The sequence below is a fragment of the Mirounga angustirostris genome, unplaced genomic scaffold (assembly GCF_029215605.1).
Source record: "Mirounga angustirostris isolate CCGP_5_RB_7025 unplaced genomic scaffold, mMirAng1.0.hap1 SCAF_6, whole genome shotgun sequence".
Lineage (NCBI taxonomy): Eukaryota > Metazoa > Chordata > Mammalia > Carnivora > Phocidae > Mirounga > Mirounga angustirostris.
Window position 1 is genome coordinate 129,545,902 of NW_026991714.1, and position 24,525 is coordinate 129,570,426.

Below are 24,525 nucleotides of genomic sequence, written 5' to 3' on the forward strand. Positions count from 1 at the left end.
ACTCTCCTCCCCCCAACCCGCAGGACCCAGCATGGTAACGGAAATAGGGTGTTGGGCCTGCGCACGCTTCCGGAATAGCATCGTTGGATTCCGGGTGTACTGGTCTCCGCGTGTGTGACTCCAGTGGTACAGGCTCTGAAGTAGAAAGGTGCTGGCGTCGCGGGGCTGGTGAGTGAGGACAAGGGCGAGAAGGGAGGAAACCTCATGGCTTCTAGGTCTGTCCCAGGGCTAGGTCCTCTGGGTCCCTGCCATGCACCTGCAGTGCTGGGTGAGTGGTTCGGGCACCCCAGACCAGCTCAGAAGCTGGCCCCTGTAACATCAGGTTCGGACCCTGAGAAGTTGCTTATGTCCCCTCTTTGCCTCTGGATCGCCTCTTTGAAGCTTCAGTTTCCCCTTGTCTGAAGTGACATTAAGGATCAAATTTCCTGCAAACTAGACTCCTCGGCTCTTTCCTATTTCTGCGAAGCATGCACCCACCTATTCCTGATTCCAAATCCAGGGCTTCCACTGGTCTTCACCTCTTCTACAGTCACAGCCCTTTCTAGATGCTTATTCCAGGTGTCTCTCAGAACCAGTCTCTACTATCTTCCCTTCTTGGATCTAGTTCTCATTTGCATAGTTTCTCTGCTGTACTGCAATTGACTTCTACCCTGTTTACTTTCTTTCAGTTCTGTCTCTCTACCTGTCCAATTAATGGCCTGCAGTATATTTTTCTTGATTGCTATTCTATTTCTTTCCCTACTTAAGGCTCTGACTTGTCAAAGTAAACATTGTGCTACTCATATCTAGGTCAAAATCTTTCACAAAAAAGGTCCCCTGTCTTCCACAATTTAACTCTGATTATTATGCTTTATTCTCCCTGTGTCTAAACAGTTTTTCAAAGAAAGGAAATAGCAACTTCTTGAACAATATTTTGAGAAATTGCTGGTGATTATTGAAATATTTTGCTTTAACTGTTTCTATGCCTTTTCTCACATTCCTTCTGCTTTTCCTTTTCCACCTGTCAAAATCTTTTTCATCTTTTAACAGCTCAAAGACACCTTCTTTAGGAAGCTTGCCTTCTTTACTGAAACCTCATCCCTTCCTATTTTTTTGTTTATAGTTTGATTTTTATTTTAGTTTTTTTTTTTTTTTTTGGTAACTCTGCACCCAACACAGGGCTCGAACTTAATGACCATGAGATCAAGAGCTGCATGCTTTTCTGACTTAGCCAGCCAGGCGCCCCAATTTGTATTTTAAATTATTTGCGTAATTGTTTTGTTTTCTTAAAATTGTGCATGGTTCTTATTTTTTTTAATTAAAAAAATTTTTTTAAGTAACCCAACAGGGGCTTGAACTCATAACGTTGAGGTCAAGACCTGAGCCAGAAGCAAGAATCAGATGCTTAACCAACTGAACCACCCAAACACTCCAAAATCGTGCATGTTCTTTGAAGATAGGGACTTATATATTCATTTGTGTATCTCTGACTTAAGTGTAGTTACTTTGTCATATTTATTAAATTGGATCTAAAACTTCTTTTCCTGGAGGAAAATGTATGGACTTGTGGTTTTGAAGCAGAGATCTTTGGAAAGATGAATTATGGGTTATCTGGGGCCTAGCATCAAACCATCTATTTCTTAGTCCTGAATGTTGTCTAGACATTGGTGCTAGAAGGCTCTATCTCTTGTCCACTGATCACAACCTTTAGGAAATCTGACACCAAGGCTACAGCTCACTGATACTCTTTGCATTGTTTTTAGGAGACTCAAACACAGCAACCATGGAAGAAAGCTTCCCCCGAGGGGGTACGAGAAGGACCCACAAATCAGAGAAAGCTTTGCAGCAGTCAGTTGAACAAGACAACTTATTTGATGTAAGTGGTGTGCTTATTTGATAAAACTCACAGAACATTTTCTAGTATCCTTGTGAAGAATGAACCTTGTTTGAGAATCTGGTATTTTCCATATTTGTTTCTTTTTGAAGTCTACTTTTGTAAGTTGAACTTGTTAGAGAGTCCATACCACCGTGAGGCTATATTTTTCGAAGCATGGCATTTAGTACTTGAGTTTGCAGAGCTCTTAGGAACTTTGTGCCTTGTTGGTTAAGGTTGGAGAGAAAAGTTATGAAATAAGTCATGAAAGGTACAACATGGGGGATATAGTCAGTGGTATTGTAATAGTATTGTATGGTGACAGGTGGTAGCTACACCTGTGGTGAGCATAGCATAATGTGTGGAGTTGTCAAATCACTATGCTATACACCTGAAATTAATGTAACATTGTGTGTTAACTGTACTGCAATTAATTAAAAATAAAGAATGGAGAGAAAGCAGTTGGTGATTGATTTTTTAAAATGGGATCATTGCCATATATAATGGTCAATTTGCATTGAAATTCACCAGTTTCACCTAGAGTAGGCTCCAAATGCTAGAGGGAAGGGAGCTAACATTTCATTGTATGGCCTTATGTGTGTTTTATGTAATCTTTCCAACTGCAGTGGAGTAGAGAATGTCATTCCATGATGAGGAACTGAGGCTGAGAGAGGTTACATATTTTAACAAACCACACAGCTTGTTATAGTGGAGTTGGGAGTTTAACTCGGGTCTCCGTGTCTCCACCTTCTTCTTTTTTTTTTTTTTTTAAAGATTTTATTTATTTATTTGACAGAGAGAAACACAGAGGGAACACAAGTAGGGGGAGTGGGAGAGGGAGAAGCAGGCTTCCCACAGAGCAGGGAGCCTGATGCAGGGCTCTATCCCAGGACCCTGGGATCATGACCTGAGCCTAAGGCAGACACTTAACCGACTGAGCCACCCAGGCGCCCCTCCACCTTCCATTTTTACACACTGTTCTAAATTGCTTCTCATAGTGGGGACCCCAGTGTCCATCCCAGTCAAGGGAGGAAGAACACAGGAGTGAAGGGGCTTTTGAAAATATGAAGAGGGCTCCCACCTTGGGCAAAGGGAATGTTGGTGACAGAGTGGGAGAGATGGGATTGGAGCAGGAATTACAGGAACTCTGGGAGTGGAGTGTGCTGGAGGAGTAACAAAGCAAGGTGAAAGGTGACCTGACAGTTTAAGGGAAAGCCCAGGATTGTTTCTCTTCATTCTTTTGGATCTTTTATCCCCCCTCTGTAGATTTCTACTGAAGAGGAATCCACCAAAAGGAAAAAGAGCCAGAAAGGGCCAGCAAAAGTAAAAAAGTTGAAAACCGAAAAGAGAGAAAGCAAGTCTATAAGAGAGAAGTTTGAAATCCTTAATATTGAGGTTTGTTACGTTTTGATTTTGTTCTAAACAAACTACCTGGGTTGCTTACATTTGCATATGTTCTTCCCTCTTTCTTTTTTCCTTCAATCCTTTTGTGTATATATGTGTGTGTGTGTGTGCGCGTGCCCCAGTAGAGATTATTACAGTTTGTGCTCAGAATTGAGCATTATCACCTTTGATTATTACTATTTTTTTAAAGACTTTATTTATTTATTTGACAGAGAGAGACACAGCGAGAGAGGGAATACAAGCAGGGGGGAGAGGGAGAAGCAGGCTTCCCGCGGAGCAGGGAGCCCGATGCAGGGCTTGATCCCAGGACCCTGGGATCATGACCTGAGCTGAAGGCAGCCGCTTAATGACTGAGCCACCCAGGTGCCCCTATCACCTTTGATTATTAACCAATGCCTGGGATCATGTGTTGTTTTTCTTTTTAGCTGCTGAGTCCCTCTTTGTGCTTGTGTCTTAATGAAATTTGTGTTTTAGTAGATTCATAGGTTAGAACTGGCAATAACTTTAAACCTTTCTACTTCTACTCTTTCATTTCATAGCTATGGAAATTCTCTTGGAGAAGTGAAGTGGTCTTTTAATGTTCTTTGTTTTTAGATTATAACTTGGATATGTGTTGTAAAAAAGAAAAAAAAAACCAACGAAATGATTCCTAAGGAAAAGATTGAGATTCAGCCTGCAGAAGTGTTTTGTTTGTCTTATGTGATACTTAGAAAAATAATTACTTAACTTGGTGCCAACATTAGAAGAAATTTCACATAAAAATGTGACTTCTGGCTTCTTGTAAAAATTTGAGAGTGCTGATAGCACAAACTCGCACTCCCTCGTGTTCGGAGTCACATGGAGCTGAGTGGTGGTTGTGCCTTCAGGACTGGCATGTACACCCCAGACTGCCGTTTTCTCCACTGGCCTGCTTCCTTCATTTGGCTGCCTGTCAGGCATTTGAGTTTGGGTTGTGTGGAGTAAAGCAAAAGACAGAAGTGTCCTCCAGTATCGTAGTGCTGTTTTATGGTGCTTGGTCAGCTATTTGATAAGTATATGGATGTAATACGCACAGATATTTCCTCTAGCTTTTATTTTTTGATTTTTTTAAAGATTTTATTTATTTATTTGACAGAGAGAGACACAGCAAGAGAGGGAACACAAGCAGGGGGAGTGGGAGAGGGAGGGAGAAGCAGGCTTCTGGCTGAGCAGAGGGCCCGATGTGGGGCCTGATCCCAGGACCCTGGGATCATGACCTGAGCCAAAGGCAGACACCTAACGACTGAGCCACCCAGGCACCCCTCCTCTAGCTTTTATATGTCAGAGTTGGGACTAGAAGCCAGTCCCCCTAACATCCTCAATCGTTGTTCTTTTCCCTATTGTGCCCATTTCACTTTTTCTCTTCTAGTCCCTTTGTGAGGGGATGCGGATCTTGGGTTGTGTGAAGGAGGTAAATGAACTGGAACTGGTGATTAGTCTCCCCAATGGACTCCGGGGCTTTGTGCAAGTAACTGAAATTTGTGATGCCTATACCAAAAAGCTGAGTGAGCAGGTGGCTCAAGAAGAACCTCTAAAGGTAAGGGAAACCTGAATGTACTCTGTAACTGGACCTAAGTGGTGTACAAGTAGATGTAAAATTACAACTTTGCTCAGTGCTAAAAAGTCAAGGCACAAGGTGTCATGAGAGTTTATAATAGGGAAATTTTTTTTTCTTTTTTTTAAATAAGAGGATTTTGACTTAGCCCAGGGAGTCTGGAAGACTTCTCTGAGGAAGGGATGCTTGAGCTGAGATCTGAAGCATGAGTGTGTACTGGGTAAAGATTAAAGAGTAAAGAAGGTAGGGTGTTCAGACAGAAGGAGCACAATATGGGGCAGAGAGAAGGCTAGTGTGGCTAGAGCAGAGAGAGCAAGGGAGAGTGGTGTGGGATGGGGCAGGAGAGCTGGGTAAGGCTAGACCATGTTAAAGATTGGTTTTTAATTCTAGAACCAATGGGAAGCCCTTGAAGTGTTCTCATTGGGGTGGGTGACATGTAGACAGCATAGAGAATAGATGGAAGAGGCATGTAGTTGCCCAGAGACCCGTTAAGGGGGTTACTGTAGTAGCCCAGCTCTGAGATTGATGCCAGGCTGTGTTCAGGGTTTACCTACTGAGGAAGTAAAGTCAATGCCCACTGATGGATAGGGGGCATGAGTCCTAACCTGTTGTGTGTGACTTGATGGTCGGCCTTGCCATCCTGAGATAGAAACCCTGAGAAAGGACCTGGATTGGGAGAGACGATCACGATTTTATTTTTTGCTCTGTTGAATTTGAGGAATGGTTGAAACATCCAGTAGACAGGAAATTCAGAGTAGTCTGGGCTAGAAACGTACATGTGTGAGAATGTTTTGCATAGGTGGTAATTGAAGCTAAGAAGAGGGAAGAAGGTGCCTAGAAGGAGCAAAAAGAGTGAGAAGAGACTGAAGCACAGACCCTTGAGTGAATCCTGACCTTGGAGAAAGATTGACCCTCAAGTATTTTTTTTCTTTTTAGATTTTATTTATTTATTTGAAAGAGAGAGAGAGCGAGCAAGCGCGTGCGCACGCATGCACATATATGTGTGCAGTGGGGAGGGGCAAAGGGAGAGGGAGGGAATCTCAAGCAGACTCCCCGCTGAGCACAGAGTCCATGCAGGGCTCAATCCCACAACCCTGAGATCACGACCAGAGCTGAAACCAAGAGTCAGACGCTCAACTGACTGAGCCACCCAGGCGCCCCCACCAGTGTTAAATGCTTTCTGAAGGTCACATATAAGAAGGACTGAGAAATGGGTTATTGAATTTAGTGACATGAAGATCACTGGTGATTTTATTGGGAGATAAAGTGGTGGGTGAGGGGTGGAACACAGAGTGAGCTGAAGGGCGAGCAGGAGGTGAAGAAATGGAGACCGTGAATACAGACGACTCTTGACAAGTCATTTACATCTGCCTGTTCTTTGGATATATTTTGGAGGCCTTAGGCTGAAATCCAAGACTGTGACTTGGCCACAGGTCCCTCTTCCTTTGGCGAGTGGTTACTGTCTTCGTCCAGTGTTTGGGTTCTTTGGGGTCTGAGGATGAGAAACCACCGAGCGCGGGTTGGGCAGTGGTATGTTGGTTCGGGGGGGGAGTATGTATCAGATCTTTCTCATTTGTATCATGCAGGACCTGGTCAGCTTGCCTGAACTCTTCTCACCTGGGATGCTGGTGAGATGTGTGGTGAGCAGTGTGGGTATCACAGAGAGGGGCAAAAAGAGTGTCAAGTTATCTCTGAACCCCAAAAATGTCAACAAAGTGCTAAGTGCTGAGGCCCTGAAGCCTGGCATGGTACGTATGGGGCCAGGGAAGAGGATCAGACAATGTGCGTTTTTCCTGCCCTGCCTCCTAGGAAGTAGCTAGACCACCTTTTACTTTCAGCTTAACTGTTACACACAGGGGTGGGTCTTTCCCTGGGGGGGAGGGGAAGATTTCTAGGGTACTTAACGGAAATTGAAGGCTTGAGCCTAATCACATTACCTTGGAGGGGAGAAAGGGAAGGTTTACTGGTGGCCAATAAAAAAAAATGCCTCCCAAGGAGGCTTAGCAGGAGTGAGGAGTTCCTCAAAGTGTCTTGCTTACCGAGACTTGTTCTTTACAGATTAAGTCTTTTTCAGAGGCTATTTGGCATCTCTGGGGAATGCTTGAGGGCTGCTCTCTGAGAGCAAGAGATAGGGTAGATAGAGCAGTTAGTCTGTCAGCTGTACTGATGGATAGCTCACTACTGTGTCACCTAGTCCTATGGAGATTCAGGAGAAATTAGTCCTAGCTCTGAGTCTCAACATCCAATAGGTATAAAATACACTCATATGAACCACACTCATCTCGGTGCTCTTGTAATTAAGAGGAAGGAGATGAGTACGATCTTTTTTTTTTTTAAGATTTTATTTATTTATTTATTTATTTATTTATTTATTTATTTATTTATTTTATTTTATTTTTTTTAAGATTTTATTTATTTATTCATGAGAGACAGAGAGAGACAGAGAGGCAGAGGGAGAAGCAGGCTCCCAAGGAGCAGGGAGCCCAATGCGGGACTCGATCCCAGGACCCTGGGATCATGACCTGAGCCGAAGGCAGACGCTTAACCATCTGAGCCACCCAGGCGCCCCTTATTTATTTATTTGAAAGAGAGAGAGAGACAGCAAGAGAGGGAACACAAGCAGGGGGAGTGGAAGAGGGAGAAGCAGGCTTCCCGTGGAGCAGGGAGCCCAATGCGGGGCTTGATCCCAGGATCCTGGGATCATGACCTGAGCCGAAGGCAGACGCTTAACGACTGAGCCACTCAGATGCCCCAGTATGACCTTTTAACTTTTAGTTATAAGTTTGGGATAGGACCTGAAAGCTGGCTAGAAAGGGGAATAGAAGTAAGCCAAGTTGCAGGAAATTGACAAGTGTCAAAAGAGCCTGCTGTTTGGCAGGTGCTGTTTTAGACATTTCATCTGAAGAAATTCTCACAGCAACACCGTGAGGTAGATAGATATTCCTCTTATACATTTGGGAAAATGGACTCAGAAAGGTTTATGACTTGCAAAGGACTAAATGGTAAGAGCCAGATTTGAATTTCACACTGCTTCCCATGAAATGTAAAGGAGGTTAGCAAGATTTTTTTTTTTCTGTTTTTGAAGTCTTGGAGGCGCTTAGAAAAGACATGGTGACAGCTAAAAGAGTAGTTCTGGATTAGTCATGGCTCTGGGAGTGACCTTGCAGGGCAATCTGGTTTACTCCTCTTTGTGTAACAATAGTCTTTCCTATCTTTTGAAAATTCTCCAGGGGAGAAACCCCTCTTTTTCATTCCATTCAACTATGTATAACACTTCTCACTGTCTGGAAACCATAAGATCCCTTAAAGTCTAGGAGAATTAAAGTTGATGTCTTTCCCTTTTCTATCCTTGAGTGGGACCAAAGTTGTTGGGGGTGGGCTTGGGGGAGGATTGTGGGATGATGTGTCAAGATTGATGGTGGGAACATTCATGTTTGGTAGTGGATTTTTGTTGTGTGACCCATTACCTTTGAACTTTTGAACTCTGACTTTTGAACTTCAGAATGCTTTCACTTCCTCCAGCTGCTCACAGGCACTGTGTCCAGCCTGGAAGACCATGGCTACCTAGTGGACATTGGTGTTTGTGGGGCCAGAGCCTTTCTGCCACTGCAGAAAGCCCAGGAGTATATCCGACAGAAGAACAAAGGTGAGAGGAAGAAGAGGGGCCAGTGCATGGTAGTGAGGCATTATGTGTAAATACCATTTGGTGAGTAAAATGACAGAATGGTGACCCCAAAGGCTCTTTGGCTTTGCCAAAATCAGCGTTAATCCTAGCTGATAGAAAAGGGAATATGTGTGAAGGACCAGTGAGTAACAGGATCTAAGATCCAATGGACCAGTTTCACTTTTTCTCACCTAGAATATTCCACTGAAATTTGGGCCCCTAGGGCCCCTGCAGCACTCTTCCTGCCTTGTTGAGATTTTCATATTTTTAAACGCTGTTGATTCCAGATCTGTCAGGGTCACTTTATTCCCCTCTTGTAGTTGGTCCCTAAGAGATTGGGAACATGGGTATTACATGGTAACTGGGCAGGTAGACTTAACCCAAGTTAAGAGCCCTTCTCATGAAGGTATTTTTCCTTTTGGGGGCTGGGGCTGGGGCTTGCAGGTGCTACACTGAAGGTGGGTCAGTACCTGAACTGCATCATTGAAGAGATGAAAGGCAATGGAGGAGTTGTTGGTTTGTCTATTGGTCATTCTGATGTTTCTACTGCCATTGCTACTGAGGAGCAAAACTGGACCCTTAATAACTTGCTACCAGGACTGGTGGTCAAAGCCCAGGTACAGAAGGTAAGCCATTCATTGTCATTACTATTTTCTTTTTTAAAGATTTTATTTATTTATTTATTTGTCAGAGAGAGAGAAAGAGAGGGAGAGTACAAACAGGGGGAGTGGCAGGTAGAGGGAGAAGCAGGCTCCCTGCTAAGCAAGGAGACTGATGTGGGATTCAATCCAGGACCCTGAAATCATGATCTGAGCTGAAGGCAGACGCTTAGCCATCTGAACCACCCAGGCGCCCTGTCATTACTATTTTCTAAAACAGAGATAATTTCTGCTGAAGTGGTACATGTGCACAGTCTAACCTTGTGCTGCCCGATAGGGTAGACATTGGTCACTTGTGGCTTATTACACACTTGAAATGTAGCCATTGCCATATGTTGAAATGATAATATTTTGGATGTATTGGGTTAAACTGTTATTAAAATAATTTTCATTTCTTTCTTTGTAGTTTTTAAAATGACTGCTAGAGAGCTTAATTACATAGTTACATATGGATTATGTTTCTTTTGGACAGTGCTGATTGAAAAGGTCAAACAGTTTTTTCTTTTTTAAAAGATTTTATTTATTTTAGAGAGTGGGGAGGGATAGAGGGAGAAGAGAATCTCAAGCAGACTCCATGCTGAGTGCAGAGCCAATGCAGAGCTCGATCTTAGGGCCCTGAAATCACAATCTGAGCTGAAATCAAGAGTTGGGTGCTTAACCCACTGCGCCAGCCAGGCACCCCGAGAAAGTCAAATAGCATTAAAAGACTTTTATAACAAAGAACTATCTCATCTCTTCTAACTCCATCTTTAACTCTTATATCTTTGGAAATTTACCTCTGTATTTCTAAGCAATAAGCTTTTGCTGGTATCTCTTGGTTTATCGATTTTAGGCATTGAGTGTTAACTTCTTATCATAGTAGATGAATATTTGGCTTTCTTAATTTTCCCTTTCCTTCCTCCACCCTCCTAACAGAGGTATATTAAATTTTTTGTTAAATCGTTATTTAAATTATTATGGTTATTACTATTATTAGTTTAAATTATAGTTATGTAAATATTATTTACTGCTGAGCTATGTAATGTACTATGATTGTTTCTCAAACAGCTTTATCCTTGGAGCTGATAATCAGCTTTTTTTTTTTTTTAAAGATTTTATTTATTTATTAGAGAGCATGAGCAGGGGGGAGGGAGAAGGAGAAACAGACTTCCCAAGAAGCAGGGAGCCCAATGTGGGGCTCTATCCCAGGACCCCGAGATCATGATCTGAGCCAAAGGCAGTTGTTTAACTGACTGAGGCACTCAGACACCTTCGTTTTTGTCATTTACCAAATTCTCTTCCTGCCTATGACTATTTCTTAATACATCTTTTTTTTTTTTTTTTTAAGATTTTATTTATTTGTTTGACAGAGCACAAGCAGGGGAGCGGCAGGCAGAGGGAGAGGGAGAAGCAGGCTCTCCCTGTAGAACAGGGAGCCTGACATGGGGCTCAATCCCAGGACCCTGGGATCATGACCCAAGCCGAAGGCAGACACTTAACCAACTGAGCCACCCAGGTGTCCCGCTTAATACATCTTGTAGTTATTTTCTTCATACCACAATTTTCCATAAAGGTGTTTGTTTAAACCTTAGTTACTTTTTTTTTAACCACCTAGAGCCCTTTTTCCTCTTATCCTCCTTCCGTCTAGACTGGTTGCTCTGGTAGGACTCCTGTAGAGCTAATATCCTAGGACTTCCTTTCTCTGTCATCCTGGACCTTCCCCTCTTTCTCCTATATTGGAGTCGTCTTTGATTCCACATATTCCCCTTTTTTGGTTTACTCATTTTAGTGTGGCACATTCTCCAGAACCATCCTTGGTAAGGTACACAGGAGGTTTATTTCCTGACCTAGGGTGTTGGGGATCCCCAGGACCACTCCCAGTTTTGCTGGTGGCGCTAGAAGCTCTCAGAGGACTCAGCATATAGTGACACTCATGACTATGGCTTATTACAGTGCAAGGAAGCAAAGCAAAATCAGCAAAGGGAAAAAGCACTTGGAGCACAACTTTCCAAGAGTCCTTGCTCCCAGTGGAGTCACAAGGGTAGAACTGTCGATTTGGGAAGCTCATGAGAGACTCAGTGCCCGAGGGTTTTTACTGGGGCTGGTCATGTAGGTACCCTCCTCCTGACATGTACCAAAATTCCAGATTCCATATTGTTGACACAAACAGTTCAGCTGAGAGCCATTTGGTCCTGAGAGTTGTGGGAACCCTCCTAAAATCTAAATTTTCAGCCACCAGCCAATGGCCAACCTTGTCAGCAGGCTTTTCTAAGGATCATATTCTGGGTCTTGCTTTGTTACCTCTTTTCTGCACACCTAGTATGTCTGAAAATATCTTTATTCTACACTCACATGTGATTGGTAGGAAAGCTAGGATTAGAATTCTTTGTCAAAAATAACTGAGAATCTTGAAGAGCTGTTATCTGGCCTCTACTGTTCTTAAAAAGTCTGGTGCTCCTTTGGTGTCTCTTTCTTATATATGTTTCTTCTTTTTGGAAGAGTTCAAGAATTTTTTTTTTTTAAGATTTATTTATTTATTTTAGAGAGAGAGAGTGCAAGCAGGGGGAGGTGCAAAGGGAGAGGGAGAAAGAGAGAATCTCCTGCAGACTCCCCACTGAGTGCAAAGCCCAACTTGGGGCTCAGTCCTACAACCCCAAGATCATGACCTGAGCTAAAAGCAAGAGTCAGATGCTCAGTCGACTGAGCCATCCAGGCGCCCCTTAGAAGAGTTCAAGAATTTGATTTTTAAGAACCTCATTTTTAATTTGTAATAAAAGTTTACAACTTGATTTTTTCAAAAAAATCAACAAACGGCAAGCACCCAATAATAAAGGTCTTAATTAAAAAAAAAAGAGTTCAAGAATTTTATTCTTGGGACGCCTGGGTGGCTCAGTCAGTTGGGCATCTGCCTTCAGCTCAGATCATGATCCCAGGACACATCAGGCTCCTTGCTCAGCGGGGAGCCTGCTTCTCCCTCTACCTGCTGTTCCCCCCTGCTTGTGCATGCTCTCTCTCTCTCTCTGACAAATAAATAAAATCTTTAAAAAAAAAAGATTATTGTTATTCCTTTTAAGATTTCATGATGATGTGTTTTGGTGTGGATCTCTCTCCATGTATTTGTCCTACAATCCAGAAATGCAGATCTTTCAATTCTGAGAAAACCTCTTATATTATTGGTTTTTTTTCTATTTTCAAATTGACATGTAATTCACATATAGGAAGATTCACTCCTTTAAAAATGTATAACTCAGTGATTTTTTAGTGTATTCACAAAGGTGTGCAGCTGTTTGATTCCAGAACATTTTCATCACCCCAGAAAGAAATCCTGTACACATTGGTGGTCACTTTCCATCTCTCCCTCTCTTACTCCCCTGGGTGTACTTTTTGTCTCTAGATTTGTCTATTCTGGATATTTCATATAAATGCAATCATACAATATGTGGCCTTTTGTTTCTGGCTTCTTTCACTTAGCATGTTTTCAAGGTTCATCCATGTTGTAGCATGATGTAGCATGGGATTCATTCCTTTTTATGGCTGAATACTGTTCCATATTGTGGAGATGACACATTTTGTTTCTCCATTCATCAGTTAGTGGACATTTGGGTTGTTTCCACTCTGGGCTATTATGAGTAATGCTGCTATGAAATTGGTGTGTAAGTTTCTGTGTGGATATAAGTTGTTATTTCTCTTGGGCGTATACTTAGGAACGCGATTGCTGGTCATATGGTAACTGACTTTTTAGAGGAACAGCCTAAGTGGCGGCACTGCTTTACATTCCCACCAGCAATTAAGGGTTCTGGTTCCTTCCCATTTTCACACACAGCTGTTACTACGCTTTTTATTATAGCCATCCTAGTGGGTGTGAAGTGGTATCTCCTTGTGATTTTGATTTACATTTCTCTAATGATTAGCAATATTGAGCATCTTTTCATGTGCCGGTTGTGTTATGACCATTTGTATATCTTCTTTGGAGAAATACCTATTCAAAAGTCCTTTGTCCATTTTAAAATTAGGTTGTCCTTTTATTGTTAAATTGTAAGATTTCTTTATATATTATGGATACTAGCCCCTTATTGGACTTTTTTATTTTTTAAATATAATTTCCTCTTTTTTCTCTTGAACTCCAGCTGATGTTGGTCTTAATGTTTCAGTTTTCTAATTTTCTTATTTTTTCATCTCGCCTTTGTTTGGGTATGTGCATGTATTTGTCTATATCCTACCTTCTGGGAGAGTCTCTCAATTTTAACTTTGTACTCTATTGAATTTTTGTTTTGACTGCCATTTTATGAGTGAGGTGCTAAAAAACTTTGTGTGTCTGGTTGGGTGGGGCTTGTTGACTGGCTGACTTCACTGTCAGGATCAGGAGCTAGCGGACTTTGAGCAGCTCCAAATGTCATCATTATACGTCTTCTCTAGGAAGGATCTATTAATCTCTCCTCAGGAGGGTATAATCCTGGCTGGCTGAGAGCTAGGTGAGAGAGGGCTTCGATGTCTTCATATCTATATCTGTATGATATTTAGAATTTTTCTTAACCTACATTTTCAGGGTTTGCACTCTCCCTGTCTTTTGAGTCTCATACAGGTTTCCTAGAGAATAACTCTCATTTTCTGTGGAGGTAGGAGAGGCGTAGACCCTATAGTTTGAGGAGAGGACCTGGGGGTTTAATTTTGATTCCCTGAATTCAGTCATCTGCCTCATTGCTCTCTTTTGAGGTGCTTCTCGCCTCTCATTCCTTAGCTTTTGGGGGGCTCTGTAGGGCGAATCAGCATGGTCAGCATCTCCGTTTTGCCAGGATTAGGGTTTTGCCTTCTTAGTCTGGGCAGATCATCAAGTTAGCAATAATTTGTCCAGGTTGTCAGGCTGGCAGTTCCCCAAGGATCCTTGTGTAAATGAATTGGGAAACCTCAAGGGTGGCAGGATTGATGCCTCTCAGGCCAGAAGGGAGGTGAGCTACTGGGAGTTGTCCTGCCACTTAATGGGGGGGGAGGAGAGATGCACAGTTGGGGGAGGAGAGATACACAGTTGGGGGAGGAGAGATACACAGTTGGGGGAGATGTGGCAGTGAGGGTTTCGTATGAACCGTGTCTCACATTCTTGGTTCCTTCTTGTTCCATTTATTTCTAGGTGACTCCAGTTGGCCTTACCCTAAACTTCCTCTCATTCTTCACTGGCCTGGTCGACTTAATGCACCTGGATCCCAAGAAAGCTGGAACATATTTCTCAAATCAAACAGTAAGAAATTTTTCTTGATTCCGTTGTGTCCCAAACAGCTGTCCAGTATTGCAGCTAGCTGTGAGCAGATCCTAGGGCTGCGTGTGTACAGGTGTTAGAGGCAGTGAGGGGAATGAAATGTGTTTTGGAAGGATCACAGGAAGCCACGGTGGTTACTTCTGTGCACTGAGATTAGAGAAGGGAATCTGTGAAAAAGAAGGTAACTTGTAGTTTGTGATTCTTTTATATAGTTTGGTTTTGGGGGGGTGGGTAGTGAATCTTTTGCTGTTATCATTTAAGGTGTTTAAGAAGAATATGTAATGTAAAAGAACAAAATATATGTTTAATTAGAAAAATATGGTTTAAAAGTGCTATGGGGGGCACCTGGGTGGCTCAGTCGTTAAGCGTCTGCCTTCGGCTCAGGTCATGATCCCAGGGTTCTGGGATCGAGCCCCACATCGAGCCCCACATCGGGCTCCCTGCTCCACGGGAAGCCTGCTTCTCCCTCTCCCACTCCCCCTGCTTGTGTTCCTGCTCTCGCTATCTCGCTAAAAAAAAAAAAAAGTGCTATGGGTAGAGTAGGTCCAACTTTGAAAAAAAATTATTTTAAAATAAAGATTTTACTTATGTATTTTAGAGAGAGAGAGAGGGAATGTGTGCATGTGTGAGCATGAGCTGGGGGAGGGGCAGAGGGAGAGGGAGAGAGAATCTCAAGCTGAGTGTGGAGCCCAATGCGGGACTCTATCTCATGACTCTAAAATGACCTTAGCCGAAATGAAGAGTCGGACACTCAACCAACTGAGACACCTAGGTGCTCTGAAAAAATATTTTTATTTTTAAAAAAATTTTTAAAGATTTTATTTATTCATTAGGGAGAGAGAGAGCATGTGTGTGTGCATGAGCAGGGGAGGGCAGAGGGAGAGGGAGAAGCAGACTCCCCGCTGAGCAGGAGCCCGATGCAGGGCTCAGTCCCAGGACCCTGAGATCATGACCCGAGCTGAAGGCACATGCTTAGCTGATTGAGCCACCAAGGCGGCCCTAAAAAATTTTTTAATGGTACACCTGGTTAAAATATTGGAACATTATAGGGGCGCCTGGGTGGCTCAGTTGGTTAAGCAACTGCCTTCGGCTCAGGTCATGATCCCGGAGTCCCGGGATCGAGTCCCGCATCAGGCTCCCTGCTCAGCAGGGAGTCTGCTTCTCCCTCTGACCCGCCTCCCTCTCATGCTCTCTGTCTCTCATTCTCTCTCTCGCAAATAAATAAAATCTTAAAAAAAAATTAAAAAAAAAATATTGGAACATTATACACAGTCAAGTGTTAATAATGATGGACTGTGGCTGATTTTTCTTCACTTATCTAAATACCCAAGTTTTCTGCAGTGATCGTGAATATTTGGGAAGAAAGTCCCAATATATGTTATTCAGAGTTTTAAAAGGAATCCTAAAATGATTTTTTTCTTTTTTTTGTTTTTAACAGTAATATATTCTATTGGAGTCTATAGAGACATGTTTTTTAGCTAAACAAGCTTTCCCAGCACTTAGTGATAATATTAACTGTTTGGTGAACTTTTTTCTAGTAACTTTTTCTCCTTACAATCATATTTGTGTACTACACTTGATCTTAGCCAAAAAGCCGAGAAGCGATACAATCGTATTTGTGTACAAAGTGCAGATGTTTTACCTGCTGTAACCTTGTGATCAGGGCAGGCTGTTTCTGGTGTGTTTCAGACAGGCCTCTGATCTAGTGATGCCGGTACGTGGCTTCTGTTGTGTATGCGTTATTAGCCTCATGGTGTTGAGGGGACCCTGGTATGTTTTCCTGGCCTTGAGTAAGCATTGTTTTAGTCAGACACAGTTCCTCTGGGGCATTTTGTTTGAATTTTCCACATGCTCCTTGATTGCACAAGCTGATATTACTACTTACATCCATAACCTGGGCAGCACATGTGGAGTCTTGACCTCCAAAAGTCAGCTCTGAGGGCCTTATCTTCTGTGTGCCTCCTCCTGCTCATGATTCTCTTTCCCTTGTCTAGGTAAGGGCCTGTGTTCTCTCTGTCCATCCTCGGACCAGGGCTGTGCGGCTGAGCCTGCGTCCCGTCTTCCTGCAGCCAGGGCGCTCACTCACTCGGCTCTCTTGCCAGCACCTGGGAGCTGTGCTGGATGAGGTTCCTGTCCAGAGCTTTTTCAGCAAGGCCGGGGCCACCTTCAGGCTGAAGGATGGGGCGCTGGCCTATGCCCGGGTGAGGAGGCGCTCTTTGTTTCATCAGGATCTTATCACTAGAAGGACTTTGGGGACACATGGGTCCTTTTCTGTTTTTTACATCCCTTGTATTAGTTTCCTATTTTTGAATATCCCCAAGTGTGGCAGACTCTGCAGAGGGGTTAGACCAATGTCTATCTGTTCTATTAGAATTCTTTAGGATTAATTTGACTTACTTTGATCCCTGGTCGATGGTAGGTACAAGAATGAATTAAGATCTACACCAGAGCTTGGCAAAGGGTTTTAAAGGGCCACATAGTAAATATTTCAGGTTTGCGGGCCATACGATCTCTGACCTAACTACTCAGCTCTGTTGTTGTAGTCAGAAAGCGGCCATAGAATGTACGTAAATGAAGGGGTATGGCTGTGTTCTAGTAAAAACTTTTATTTGCAAAAATAGGCACTGACTCATGAGCTATAGTTTACAGACCCATGATCTAGACTTTCTCTGACCTTATATTCTATGACTGTAAAGAGCAATGTTTTAGTTAGAGGAATTTTTTAACAGGCGATTAGTAGTGTTTTTATGGTAGGTGATAAATGTGTCAGTGTGCTTTCATGTCTGATTGCCTCAGATTTACTGTGTCTGGCTTGCCCTTAATCACTTGGTATTTTGTAGCTCAGCCATCTCTCCGATTCTAAGAACATCTTCAATGCTGAGGCCTTCAAGCCGGGGAACACTCACAAGTGTAGAATCATCGATTACAGCCAAATGGATGAGCTGGCCTTGCTCTCTCTGAGGACGTAAGTCTGTTATTGACACATGTGGGACTATAGAAGTGTGCTTCTCTAGGGATGTATGGTCACAGTTTCTCCTGGCCTGACTCGGTGAGGGTTTTCTTTCTTGCCAGCATGATTTTGGGAGCCCTGAATTTTAGGTAGCCTCTGCCCTGGCTTATTTAATCTTGTATTTTCTTTTTGTTCTAGGTCCATTATTGAAGCTCAGTACCTTAGATATCATGACATCAAACCTGGGGCATTGGTAAAGGTAAGACTCAAGCATATAATTAGATACTCTTTCACCTTCAGACATTCTTTAGTTCGCTAGTTAACTGGCCGCTCATTAGTTCTCACTGAACACATTTAAAGTCACGTTCCTTACCTCTGCCTCTTAATGGGAGTTTCTTTTTCTTCTCTTGGGTAACGTAATTAATTGCAAGATAAGGTCTTAATAGCATCACCCAAATACACAGAGTCAGTAGTTTGTAAATCCTGGGATTTGATGGTGTTTATTAGATTTGGGCAAAAGTTAGTTCTATGATAATTGAACTCCTGGGATGTTAGTAAGAGGTCACTTACAGTTGCCTTTCGTGTCCAACCATTTAGCCCCAGTTGAGCAGATCTCCTTTATATGTAGAGTTTGTTCCTTAGGAGACAGTCACCTTCAGAGAACGTGCTTGTGAGGTAGATAGAACATGCTTCCACAAAAAGATGTGCAGTTTCCCGTAAACAAACCAGACTGCATTCAAATCAGTGTGGGGTGTGTGCTTTACCCCATGACATCTGGAATAACAGGCAGTTAGCCTGGGAAACTGGGCTTCAAAAGAGAGATGTGACCTGTTTTGTTGTAAGAGGTGGAGGAAAAAAGCCATTCTTGAGGTATGATGGCATCTTTTCTTGGGATTCCCTAGGGCACAGTGCTGACCATAAAGCCATATGGGATGCTGGTGAAGGTGGGCGAGCAAATCAAGGGCTTGATACCTCCCATGCACCTGGCCGACATCCTGATGAAGAATCCAGAGAAGAAGTACCACATTGGGAATGAGGTCAAGTGCCGGGTGAGCCTCCGGAAGGGTCTCGTTGGGGTTTAAGCCAGATGGGAAGAGAGCAGTGCTTCTCAGCTGAAGTTTCTGCCTTTTTCCATAGAATGACCATATAACATCTATGGTATGTGTCTGGCATTGAGAAGAGAAAACTGGGTCTCTGCCCTTGAGAGTTGTGTGATATAATTGAGAGTTAAAATATTCATACGTGAAGAGAGCAGGCCACTGTGTGACCTTTTGTCACATAGTTTAGTGCAGGCTCTATGCTATGGTCATATCTCAAAGGGGAGGCGAGGGTGGGCTGGGCCAGCAAGAATCATTGGTGGTATCAGTAGCGACCACCGTGTAACATGTATTTTGTGCCAGTTGCTATCCTAGGCCCATGACATGCATTATGTCATTTAATCCTTAAAACGACCCCATAAAGTAAGTACTGTTACCCTCATTTTGCAGGTGGGGAAATTAAAGCTTAGGATAGTGAAGTCACACAGCTTGCCCAAAGTCACACAGCTAATACATGGCAGAACCAGTTTTCACATTCAGGTCTATATGACAATAATGTCTTCTAGATTTCTGGCAGAGGTGGTCCTTGAACTGGAAAGGATTTAAAGAGGAGCAAGGGCTGTGTCAGGCACAGAAATATAAGACTAAGCTGCCAAAACTTGAGTGGTTTATAACAAAGTTTTGAATCCCAAGAGAAGCTTCACAGAGTTGTGAAGATTAAATGTGATACACAGTGCTTAATACAAGGCCTGGTGTGTGCAGGCACTCACAATGTTAGATTTTCTTCTTTTCATTTTATTTTATTATTGAGTCAAGAAAGATACTGATCTCACCCATTGGTGCAAAATTTTATAGTACTAGAGTCAGGAAGTTAAAAATAAAGGAATTTCTCTGCCCTCAAGGAGATGACCTGAGGGATGAGAGATGGTAGATGACCTGAGGGATGAGAGATGGTTGGATCTCTCAATCTTAGTTAAAATGTATTTTTTTTTTTTTTTTTTTTATTCGAGACACAGAGATAGAGCATGAGCAGGGGGAGAAGCAGAGGGAGGGGGAGGAGCAGGCTCCTTGCCGAGCAGGGAGCCCGATGTGGGCCTCCATCCCAGGACCCTGGGATCATGACCTGAGCCGAAGGCAGACGCTTAACCAACTGAGCCACCCAGGCGCCCTCAGTCTTAGTTAATAGCTAATACGCAATAGTACCGAGGTGGTAAATTGGCTCGGTTGTTCATTCTATTACACGAGATGCACATGGTCTGGGAGGAGCTGAGGCAGTGGTGAAGTAACTGACACAGGACTCTGTGGAGGTGCAGGGACATGGTGAGTGTTGATGCAGGCCCAGGAGGGAACAAACGTACAGGAAGAAGTACTTTTGAAATAGGTGACTACTCCCCAGATTGTCATCCAGCAGGGAACAGGGAGGATCTACGGCTGAGATTATTCTCAGAGGGAAAGAGATAGGTTCTTAGGGATGGACCCTGGCCTTTGGGTTCAGAGGTCGCAGAGACCAGTCCAGTGGCTTTCTTGATAATGGGTAACTTGATGACAACCGTTATCCTTCCCCTAGGTTTTGCTTTGTGATCCTGAAGCCAAAAAGCTGATGATGACCCTGAAGAAAACCCTAATTGAGTCTAATCTGCCTGCCATTACCTGCTATGCCGATGCCAAGCCTGGTCTGCAGACACATGGCTTCATCCTCAGGGTCAAGGACTATGGCTGCATTGTGAAGTTCTACAATGATGTGCAGGGACTGGTGCCTAAGCATGAGCTCAGTGCCGAGTATGTCCCTGACCCAGAGAGGGTCTTTTATGCTGGCCAGGTAACCCTTTCCTGGGACAGACCCATGTCCTTGGTGACCCCATGAACACGGATTTGACAGAGTAGTGGGAGGACTACTTTTTAAGGGATAAGGACCGTGCATATAGGGCAGTGGGTTTGAGCCAGCGAGGTGGAGAGATGTGGAACAGAACCAAGAGAAACCCTCAAGGGGGTTCAGCAGAAGCTGGCACACTAAGGGACCTCAGCCCCACAACCTGGAAGAAATGAATTAGTCTTTACCTACAACAAACATGCTCGTGTTCCTCACATCAGAAGTTGTTCTCAGGTCACTGTCACCACAAGGTGGCAGTGCCGTAAAACTAGTGAGTCTGGGTCTATCTAGGAAAAGTAAGTTTTGAAAGCTTGGGGTTGTACCAAAAACTTACTCATGTTTTCCTTTCATGCAAAAGGCTGACATAGGGGGATTCTGCGTATCTTTCAGTACATTGCTTTCCGCTGCCTCCTGATCTGATCCCAGGTCTAGGTGCATCTCCCTCTGCAGTGCTCGTGGAGGGCAGCTCTCTCTGGGGCCTGACTGGCCTGCAGGGAAGAGTTAGCCAGGCCAGTGTGGTTTCTCACTAGGTGGTGAAGGTTGTGGTGCTGAACTGTGAGCCATCCAAAGAGAGGATGCTTTTGTCCTTCAAGCTGTTGGGTGATCGAAAGAAAGAGCCTCCGGGACACAGTCAGAAGAAAAGAAGGACTGTTAGTCTTGGACAGGTACCTGGACTTCTCCAGACAAGCTATTTTAGTTGACAGTGGCAGAAAGTGGGGTGCCACTGACACGTGGGGCCCTGGGACCCGTGGAGGGAAAGATCAAAGTAGCTAGGTAAGGTTCTGGGGCTAGAGAGAATTGAGGGTCTTGAAAGAGGGTTCTTTCTGTGTGTCAGAGCAAATGGAAGCTGTCCAGGAAAGGAAAGCACCATTCTCGCATGGCTGTTCAGCAGTATATGCTGTCCTCTTTCCTCTCTGGTCTCTAGGACCAGCCTGCAAGACTGTCTTTCCCCTGGGACTCAGTGGAGGGACTTGGGAGAGGAGTGACGTGAGCACGCAAATGGGTCCTGATGTGTGTGTGCGTGAGTGCCTGCCGGGTCTTTGGGGGCAGTTGTGTGGGGTTTGGAAGAAAGCTCCTTCTCTGATCTTGACCCCTCAGTGATGCTGGGACTCGATACCTCTGATCTTAGCCTGAGCCAGATGTGGTTGCTGTCTGCTCAAGACAAGTACAATTTTTTGTCTTTCTCTTCCTGAGTAGTTGGTGGATGTGAAGGTTTTAGAGAAGACCAAAGATGGGCTGGAGGTGGCTGTCCTGCCCCACAACATCCCTGCTTTCCTCCCCACACCTCATCTGTCGGACCACGTTGCCAATGGCCCTCTGTTGTATCACTGGCTCCAGGCTGGTGACGCCCTTCACAGAGTACTTTGTCTGAGCCAGAGTGAGGGACGTGTCGTATCCTTTACTGGTATCTGGTGAGCCGTGGGACCTGGGGGAAGACTCTGGGTCAGGCTCTGCTCTTAAGTGGAAACTCCATGGAAAAAAGTCAGTTATTTGACTTCAGAAATAACCCCATAAAACCAAACTGGTGACCAGACTGTACTTTCCCTGTCTTCCCCTAGTGGAAAGTAAGAGGATTGAAGTCCTACCAGCAGATGCTGGTCAGGGCAGAGTGGGAGTCCAGGATGTTGGAGAGGGGGCAGAGTGGCCTGCCAGGTCCAGCGGGATATTTCCAGTAGCACATCTTGCCTTCTCAGACAGTGCTTAGTCCTTGAGCTGGAACAATTAATAGGTAGCTGTTGTCATCCTTCCCAACCGCCCCCCTACCCCCATGGGGCTCCAAGTTTCCCTTTGGTCTTGGTGTGCACACTTCGAAGGAGAAAACTGCCTCTTTCTCACAGAATGTAAAATAAAATCTCCGTAGAGTGAAGACAGAGGAGGTGGGATAGAGTTGGTTAGTGTGAAGATTGTGGACCGACCATGGTCCAGCTGCCAAACCGCAGGGATGAACCAGTCTCTTTTTGGTCCTCTTCAGTTATCTGGGGATGAATTAATAGGGAAAGGAAAAACACTGGTTCTTAAACTTGAGTGTGTGTCAGAATCACCTGGAGGCCTTGTTTACACAGCTTGCTGGGCCCCACCCCAGAGTTTATAATTCTTTAGGTCTGGGACAGTGCTTAGGAGTTTGCATTTTTTTTTTTTTTTGAAGATTTTATTTATTTGACAGAGAGAGAAATAGCGAGAGCAGGAACACAAGCAGGGGGAGTGGGAGAGGGAGAAGCAGGCTTCCTGCCAATCAGGGAGCCCGATGTGGGACTCGATCCCAGGACCCTGGGATCATGACCTGAGCCGAAGGCAGACGCTTAACGACTGAGCCACCCAGGCGCCCTAGGAGTTTGCATTTCTAACAAATTCCAGGTGATGCTAATGCTGCTAGTGTGCATGCTGAGAGAATCATTGTAGCAGCTGAGTGTGTAGAGTGGAAGAAGGAGATGGAGAGATGGATATTTAATCTGCCCTTTCTGGAACATTCCTTGATGAAGTGCCATTAGCTCCTTTGTAGGAAGCCAGCTTTGGTGTCCACTGTGGAGGGTGGCCAGGATCCTAAGAGCTTCGCAGAAATCCATCCTGGGATGCTGCTCATCGGTTTTGTGAAGAGCATCAAGGACTACGGTGTGTTCGTCCAGTTCCCGTCAGGTCTTAGTGGACTGGCCCCCAAAGCTGTAAGTTCAGCTCCATGCACAAGAGCCTTGGAGGAGAGATATTAGGGTCATGGAACCTGAGGGTGGGAAGGAGCAGGATACCTTAATCCCTTGTATCTGGTATCTGGTGAAAATCAATGAAAAGATTTTCAGGGGCAAGGCAAAAAGGCACCTGGCTGAGGGGAATGGGGCTGAGATTCTTGCCCAGCCATGTGTCCTGGCCCAGGGCTGTGTCCTGGAAGAAGGGGCATCTTTACTTCACAGTACAGCATTGGGTAGCTGGGCAGGGGCTGTGAAGATTTTAGTCTCCAGTGTGGGGATAGTAAACTTAGACTCTCAGCATGTATAGACGTGGAAGTTAATTTTCCTGAGCTGCTGAGTATAGGTTTTGCAACCTCCTGGCGTTTTTGAGGCATCATGGTACCAGAATACCCTTGCAAGGATCCCCTCTACCACAATGTCACTGAAGTCATAAACTTTTCAGACTGCAAAAAATCTTCATGACCCCATCGTTGAACCCCTCATGTCTGCTGACTAAACTGAGACCCAGAGTCGGGAGGAGTCTTAGCGAAGTCATTGTAGTACGGTGGGAGAGCAAGTGGCCTGTAGTTTATTCATAAATATTTCTTCCCTTCCATAGGTTTGTCCCCTGATGTTTCCTTGGGCGGCTCTCATTTGCATCCCCTGCCAGAACAATTTTAACAATGGGAGAAGAGGGGAAGGCTGCAGAAACATGCATAGTGCAGGGCAGAGGGTTACCGCTGGGTGTTAGAGACGTGGACAGCTTGGTGTCCCTCTGGCTTGCCAGTGATGTGCTGCCTAGGCTGGGTGCCCTCTAGAAGGCTGGGTTGGACAGCCAAGGTCTTGTGTTTTTTTCTGGAAGGGGAGTAGAGCTGTGCTCTACTGGGGGACTTCCCTGGCTTCCATTTCTCCCCACCCCTTCCTCCACACATCCTTTTCTGGGGGCATGGAGTGAGTTGTCTTGATAGAGACTTCCTGTGTTTACTTTCTGCCCACTCTTTAGATCATGAGTGACAAGTTTGTGACTTCCACAAGTGACCACTTTGTCGAGGGGCAGACGGTGGTTGCAAAGGTGACCACCGTGGACGAGGAGAAGCAGCGCATGCTGCTGTCGCTGCGGCTGTCGGACTGCTGTCTGGGGGACGTGGCTACCACCAGCCTCCTCCTCCTGAGCCAGTGCCTGGAAGAGCGGCAGGGTGTACGCAGCCTCATGAGCAACCGAGGTGGGGACATGGGGGTGGAGGCTGAGGGTCGGGGGTGGGGAGTGTGTCGTAAGTTATGCCTGTCTGTTCCGATGAGTTGTTGGGCTCAAACAATTTTGATAAACTTAAAAGATTATTTATTTGAGAGAGAGAGGCAGAGAGAGCACACGAGTGGGAGGGGCAGAGAGAGTGCGAATCTCAAGCAGGCTCCGTGCTCAGCTTGATCCCACAGCCCTGAGATCATGATCTGAGCCAAAATTGAGAGTCACATGCTTAACCGACTGAGCCACCAGGCGCTAACCCCCCCCTTTTTAATGGGCGTATAACCTGTATAAACGGAATAAGGCATTTAAGGTACAATTCAGTAAATGTTTATAAAATGAACACCCTTGTTTAACTAGTCCCCAGATTCAGATAAAGATCA

The 24,525-nt window shown here is 44.5% G+C and overlaps 1 protein-coding gene across 2 annotated transcripts in view; it reads left to right on the forward strand.

Moving 5' to 3' along the window:
* Window positions 1-18: 18 nt before the first annotated feature.
* Window positions 19-24,525, forward strand: part of PDCD11 (programmed cell death 11) — a 46,174-nt gene continuing 21,667 nt past the window's right edge. Inside the window, exons 1-17 of one of the 2 annotated variants that reach the window (XM_045878744.2) lie at window positions 19-168; window positions 1,743-1,855; window positions 3,119-3,247; window positions 4,644-4,811; window positions 6,416-6,577; window positions 8,352-8,475; window positions 8,938-9,119; window positions 14,257-14,364; window positions 16,377-16,583; window positions 17,223-17,347; window positions 17,531-17,591; window positions 18,235-18,381; window positions 19,937-20,188; window positions 20,770-20,904; window positions 21,437-21,631; window positions 22,729-22,899; window positions 23,903-24,122. In XM_045878744.2, coding sequence (XP_045734700.1) covers window positions 1,763-1,855; window positions 3,119-3,247; window positions 4,644-4,811; window positions 6,416-6,577; window positions 8,352-8,475; window positions 8,938-9,119; window positions 14,257-14,364; window positions 16,377-16,583; window positions 17,223-17,347; window positions 17,531-17,591; window positions 18,235-18,381; window positions 19,937-20,188; window positions 20,770-20,904; window positions 21,437-21,631; window positions 22,729-22,899; window positions 23,903-24,122 — 2,479 coding nt within the window. In that variant the 5' untranslated portion in view covers window positions 19-168; window positions 1,743-1,762. The remainder of the gene's footprint in view (window positions 169-1,742; window positions 1,856-3,118; window positions 3,248-4,643; window positions 4,812-6,415; window positions 6,578-8,351; window positions 8,476-8,937; window positions 9,120-14,256; window positions 14,365-16,376; window positions 16,584-17,222; window positions 17,348-17,530; window positions 17,592-18,234; window positions 18,382-19,936; window positions 20,189-20,769; window positions 20,905-21,436; window positions 21,632-22,728; window positions 22,900-23,902; window positions 24,123-24,525) is intronic. The other variant, XM_045878745.2, reaches the window with a different exon arrangement.